Source organism: Castor canadensis, chromosome 1 (genome assembly GCF_047511655.1).
Source record: "Castor canadensis chromosome 1, mCasCan1.hap1v2, whole genome shotgun sequence".
In the NCBI taxonomy this organism is placed as follows: domain Eukaryota; kingdom Metazoa; phylum Chordata; class Mammalia; order Rodentia; family Castoridae; genus Castor; species Castor canadensis.
In genome coordinates this window covers 195,336,628-195,343,268 of record NC_133386.1, presented here as the reverse complement: position 1 = coordinate 195,343,268, position 6,641 = coordinate 195,336,628, and the positions used below count along the sequence as shown (strand labels likewise).

Here is a 6,641-nt window from a genome sequence, read left to right as displayed (position 1 = left end):
TCTGTACTTGTGCTGGTTATAATAAGCATGAGTTTGTAAGGAAGAGATTAAAACCCAATTGAGAGTGTCTTAATTAATGTAAGACATCTTTGTATTTGAAAAGATAATTTTACTTTTTGATTTTTGTAGGCATATTTGTTTTTCCTTCAAGGACAAGGAAATATGTCATCAACAACAAGAAGTTACCATCTAATCCATCACTCAGTTTCATGAGTGTCCTCAATTTATCTGTAGATTAATCTAGTGATGAAATCATAATTTATTAACTTTATTAGGAGATAGTGGAAATTAGAAGCTGGGGCTTAATCAGAGGAAATAGGTCATGTGGAGCATTCTTTAAAGAGTATATCTTCAGTTCAACCTTTCTCTTCTTTTCCCGGAGGGCAGGTTTGCCCCAACATTCCCTTCTGCCATGAAGTTCTGCTTCACCACAGGCCCAAAATATTGAGGCACCCAACCATGGATTTCAACTTCTGAAACTATGAGCCAAAATAAGTCTTTCTTATTTTAAGTTGTTTTTCTCAGGTATTTTGTAATAGCAATGAAAAATTGCATATCACACAATTCATCCTAGATCAACCTACCAATGATCTAGACCTAAAGCTTCTCTTCTTTACAACCTTTTTCCTCATCTACATTATCATTCTTGTTGGTAATCCTGGAATTATTCTGTTGATTTACTTAGGCTTTCATTTCTATGATCCTATGTAATTTTCTCCGAGTAACACATTTCTGAGGATTTTTCTTACTCTTCAGCTGTCACTTCCACAGTCAGACTGGGCTGCATATAGGAGACAAGGTCATTTCCTACAATGTTTGTACTGCACACATCTTTTTTTTGAGTATTTGGTATGTGACAACTTACTTCTTGGCCACAGTGGTATATGATTGCTATGCAGCAGTGTGTAAGTCCCCAAAGTATGTGTGCATGTCTGACAGTTGCTTTTATGTCTGTGGCTTCCTAAATGTACCCATTTATACCTGGAACATTCTCAGGCTCTTATGTGAGCCCAATGAGGTTGGTCACTTTTTCTGTGATGCCTCTCCTCTTCTAGCTCTTTCATACTCAGAAACCTACATCAGTGAGATGGTTATTAAATGGTTATTGTTTTCTGTAGGGGGATTCAGTGCTGTTTTCTGTATTCTGGTCATCTTGATCTTCTACCTGTTTATAATCATCACCATCATGAAAACAATTCACCTGCAGGATGCCAGGTGGTCTTTCCTGCCTGTAATTTCTACCTCAGTGCAGTCTCTATATTTTGTTGGACAGTAATGTTCCTATACCTACAGCCCAGTTATAGTCTTTCCATGCGACCTGACAAAATGACATGTGTTCAACACTATGGTCATCCCCAGGCTTAAAATAGTGATTTTTTACAATAGTTTTTTTGTTTTATAAGTGTTATCAAAGGTTTATTTTAGTCTAACAGGTAAAATAGTGAGAAATGGAGAAAAGGGAGAGAAACACTTCCTCTCTCCATGCATAAAATTGGAGTAAAAACTCCCAAATACCCTAATAAATGTGCTCACCCAAACTTCCATTGAGCATGTATACTCACATTGAGGAACTGCACACTTATACATCATTCATGAAAATCCCATGAAGCTCACACACTGACAGATGGAGAAATTTATTCAAGAAATACATAGAATAGGCCTATTGTAATAAGTAAAATCTAAAACAGTTACTTTTGCTTCTAAGAACACTTTCTGTTTTTTTAAGAACACTTTCTTAATATAAATAATTTCATTAGTTTAATGGAAACAATATATATTAGAATGAAAGTATACCATAAATTTAATTTTAAAATTCAAATTTATTCATTTTAATGTATCTATTCATACTAGGGACGTTTTTAAAATAAGTTTTTTATTAACCTGTATTAATGGTACCTAGAAATAGGGTTCAGTGTGTATTTCAGCATATGCATACAGCCTGCCCTGATCAAATTAGGCTAGTTAGATTTCACTGTCCTTTCATTTTTTTTGTTTGCAGTCTTTGAGTTCCTTTGCTTTAGATTTTTATAATACATACTATAGGTTTTTGGATATAATAGTCACTCTACTGTGTGGTACAACACCAGATCTTGTTCCTTCTAACTTACTTTGTTTTGGGAAAATTTTATATTTGTAAAAATTGTCAAGCTCATTTTCCTCATCTTCTTCATACACATATTTACCTTTCACCATACCATTACCTTTCTCATCCCTGAGAACATATTCTGTAGTTCCTGGGTAGATGATCAATCTCTGAGACTAGGTGATTTGACAACTATGATCTATTTTCACCAGGTTTATGTCATCTCCTTGGTGTCATTACACATAAATTTGAATTCCTCATTCTTGTTGAGAGCACAGCAGAGCTGGTGGAGGACAATGATATGTGTGAGCAGAGTGTCAGTCCACAGGGCTCTGAAGAACTGGGCTAAATTGGCCTTCCTTTCTCATGTTAGTGAAAGATTGTGTTCCAAGAAAGAGAAGTGTGAGCTGGTCTCCAGTGTCAGACAGAAAGCATTCCTCAGCTGCCTACCAGAAGTGGACCTCCCTCTAAACCAACTCCACAACTAAATTTACCTGTCACAACTGTACTCCTCAATGGCTTGTCCCTAGTGTCACCTGGCTCTGTGCCAGGTGTGGGTTACCTTCCCAGTCCAGGTGCACCATGCTCACCTCAGCCTGTTTTTAATTTTATGAGGCACTTTCCTACTGTTTTCCATAATCACTATTCTAATTTACATTCCCACCAACCATGTGTATGGGTGCACTTTTTCTTTTCATATTGACATCATTGTTACCTTTTGTGGTTTTTTTAAATAAATTTTCATTAGGATGTATTTGTTATACATAGAGGGGATTCATAATGACAATTCTGATTAGATTTATACTGTACATTAGTTATATAGCCTCCATTGTCTCCTCCTAAACGCCTTTCCCCACTCCAGATAAAACAATTGCAAGAGGTTTATTAGTTCTGTTTCATATAGTGTAGGAAGTCCATCAACTTATTGTGTTTTTGATAAAAAAAGTAGTCTGAAGGAACATAACTTTAACATTTTAATTTGCATTTCACTGATGATTAATGATGTTGAAGATCCTCTTGAATGTTCCAGTATTTCTATAACCTTTACCCAGTTCTCTTTCTTTTTCTTTCTTCTTTTGATTATTTTCAAGTATCCTGATTTCAAGATCACTGATTATTTTTAATTTGATCTATTCTGCTGTTTATACTATCTACTGTGTTTTTCAATTTTTAATGTACTTTTCAGCTCAACAATTTTTGTTTGATTTTGAAAATTACTTCAATCTCTAAAATGTATCTGAGAGAGTCTTGAGTCATTTTTCTGTGTCTTCTTGAAGCTTGTTAATTTTTTTAAAAAATAGCTATTTTGAATTCTCTTGGAATTATCATATGTTACTCATTATAGAATCAGTCCCTAGTGCCTCATTTTATTTATTAGGTGAAGTCATGGTTCCTTGAAAAAAAGTTTTTGGGAACAAGTTTCAGTATATAGACCAGGTTGGTCTCAAACTCAAAGACCTCCTGCCTCAGTTTCCCAAGAGCAGGGATTGCAATTGTCCACATCCATGCCCAAATTCTGGACGTTCTTAATATTTGTTGATATTTGACATCAACTATTCATTGGAAGTTCCAGTATTTGTTCCATACTAAGTGATAGACCTTTGTTCATACCTGTCCTATCAGACTTCCTAAGCAGTCTGAGATTCTGAGTCTTAAGTCTCTTCTGCTATAACAACACTGGATGATGCCCTATGTCCAATTTTGCCATGAATCTTCAGTTGGTGTATTGCCACTGCTTCAGCAACAGAGAGTGGCCCAAGCCCATGTTTGTACAAAATTTGCAGTGACTATGTTGTTTTGATGAACTAGGAGATTATCAAAATAATATAGTTCACCCCCAGGTTCCAATTACAACCAGAGTGTGTCCAGACACCTTGTCCACAGTCACCCTCTTGTGGTCACGAGCCACAGAATTCTTCCTGAATTTGGGCTAGACCATGGAGGACACAATCCCAGGCTCCTATACAATAAATTGCCACTTACCTCTTTCTTCTTCCACAAAGTAAAGAATTTCTCTCTTCATATTGTGCTGTTGAGGTTGGAAAGGTATGGGGTGGACTCCATCATGACACCAAAAATATACTGATAGGTCACACCTGGAACCTACAACCTACTGAGACCAATGCAGTACTGTATAGGCACACTGATGCCTGTCTATTGCTTTGTTGCATTCATGGTTAAGACTGCTGCAGTCAGCCACAAGTGATGCTGGTCAAAATAGAAGTCTATCTGACTGAGGTCGCAGATTTCTGCTTGGTACAAAGGTTGGTTCAGAGACTCCAGAAACTGGCACTGATCTGGATACAGGGGATATCATGAATCCCAGTGTTGGGTTTCCACTGACTTGGCACTGGTTTGAAGTTTAAGGATTTAATTCTCTTGGAGTTGGAAGACTGTGCTGAGTTTGGAAGGGCCAGGTGAGGGATTTCCTAAGACCACTGAACTTAAATGGTTCAAGGTTTTATGAATGCCCAAGAAAAGGCCTGAAGAGTACTTAAAGTTTCTTCTTTCACTCATTTTGAGGGTAGTCACAGCAGGAAGTAAAGATTAAAATTTTAAATTGCTGAAGCATTGAAGATATGCTACAACACATATAAATAGAAAAGAATGTGATCATTAATATTTTAGAGGATTTAAGAAAATATCCACAATTGTTAGTTGACTACTAAGGCAAGTTGAAACTGCAATGGCCACACAAAACATAGACTATTGAATGAAACCATGTAATCAAGGAAACTCACAGAACTAGTAAAAGCATAAACTTCACCAGCAAAATCTATTTGGACAAGAAGACACAACTCCAAAATATGAACAATTTTATTATTTCAAAGCCCAAATTTGTGCCTGGGGATATAGCTCAGTAGGGTAGCCCTTGTCTCTCATGCTTGAGTAGCTGGGTACAATCTCCAACACCAAAGAAATAAAATAAAATAAGCACATATACAGATTTTAAAAGAAAGAAATATGAAAAAATATAAAGGTTTTAAAAACCGAAGCTGGCAGAGTTGCTCAAGTGGCACAGTGCCTGCTTAGCAAGCATGAGAATCTGAATTTAAACACCATTATCACCAAAAAAAATGTTTGAAAACAGTCAATAAAGCTCTCCTTCTGGAAGCTCATGTTTGCCTTAACAGAAAAAAGAATATAATCTGAGGTAGACAAAACTTTCTTAGTGTGGATTCCTGATACTTAAAGTAAGAATTTTATAGAATAATTCACTTTTCCTGCCACCTTTTTACAAGCATTCCTAACCTCTTTGTTCCTCAGGCTATAGACCATTGGGTTCAGCATGGGGATGACCATGGTGTAGAGCACAGATGCCATTTTGTCAGTGCCTATGGAGTGACTGGAGCTGGGCTGTAAGTACATGAAGAAGCCTGACCCGTAGAAGATGGAGACTGCAGTGAGGTGAGAAGCACAGGTGGAGAAGGCCTTCTGGCGCCCTTCAGGTGAGTGCATCCTCAGGATGGTGATGGATATAAACAGGTAGGAGACCAAGATGATGAGGATAGAGAAGAGGTCATTGAAACCAACTACAGAAAAAATAACCATCTCACTGATGGAGGTGTCTGAGCATGAGAGAGCCAGGAGAGGGGGAGCATCACAGAAGAAGTGATCAACCACATTGGACTTGCAGAAGGAGAGCCTGAAAATGTTCCAGGTATGGATGGAGGCATTCAGGAAACCACAGACATAAGAACCTAAGGTCATACAAGCACACATATTTGTGGTCATTGTGGTGGTGTAATGCAGGGGCTTGCACACTGCTGCATAGTGGTCATAAGCCATGGAGGCCAAGAGGAAACTTTCTACAGTGATAAAGCTTACAAAGAAGAAGAACTGGGTGGCACAAGAATCATATGACATGATTTTACCTCTTGTGAGGATACCTTCCATCACTTTGGGAGTGACAGCAGAAGAATATCCAAAGTCTACCAGTGACAGGTTACTGAGGAAAAAGTACATGGGCATGTGGAGACGAGAGTTCAGAAGAATTAATCCAATCATTCCCAGGTTCCCAAGCAGAGTGCTGAGGTAGATAAGGAAGAAAATTATGAATAGTGGAATCTGCATCTCTGGGTCATCAGTTAATCCCACAAGAATGAACTTAGTCACCTCTGAACTGTTCTCCATTGAGAATTCTGTGCTTGTCCTGTAGCAATGAGAAAGGGGAATCAGAATAGTTCAATGCTGAGGTCATTGAACGTGTCTACTATGTATGTTAGTTCAATAATGCAATAACTTGTTTCCTGGAGCCTTGATCTAAAACAGGCCTGGAGGTGGGCCAAGATGAATATTAGAGGCATCCTTTCTTTTGATTCTGTAAGTGTTAAGAGTAAGGTAACAAAGCAGAGACTATATTCTGAAGAGAAAAAAAGAACAACTTTGGGAATCATGAACAAGGTAACATGACAGCTAAAAACACAGAGAAACAGAAAGGTGGAAACAAAAATAAGCAACAGCCCCCAACTCCTTGGCAGTTGGAGATAGGGAAAGCCAAATATGCAATTCCTAAGTAAGACAGAAGTCTCGGGTGGCAGACTTGCATTTCAACTTC

At 37.8% G+C, this 6,641-nt stretch overlaps 1 protein-coding gene across 1 annotated transcript; it reads right to left on the bottom strand.

The window, feature by feature from the left end:
- Positions 1-5,272: 5,272 nt before the first annotated feature.
- On the bottom strand, positions 5,273-6,217 carry LOC109683453 (olfactory receptor 5B12-like). The gene has a single exon (XM_020159303.2). It carries the CDS (start codon positions 6,215-6,217, stop codon positions 5,273-5,275), a length of 945 nt encoding a protein of 314 aa, XP_020014892.2.
- Between the last annotated feature and the right edge of the window lie 424 nt (positions 6,218-6,641).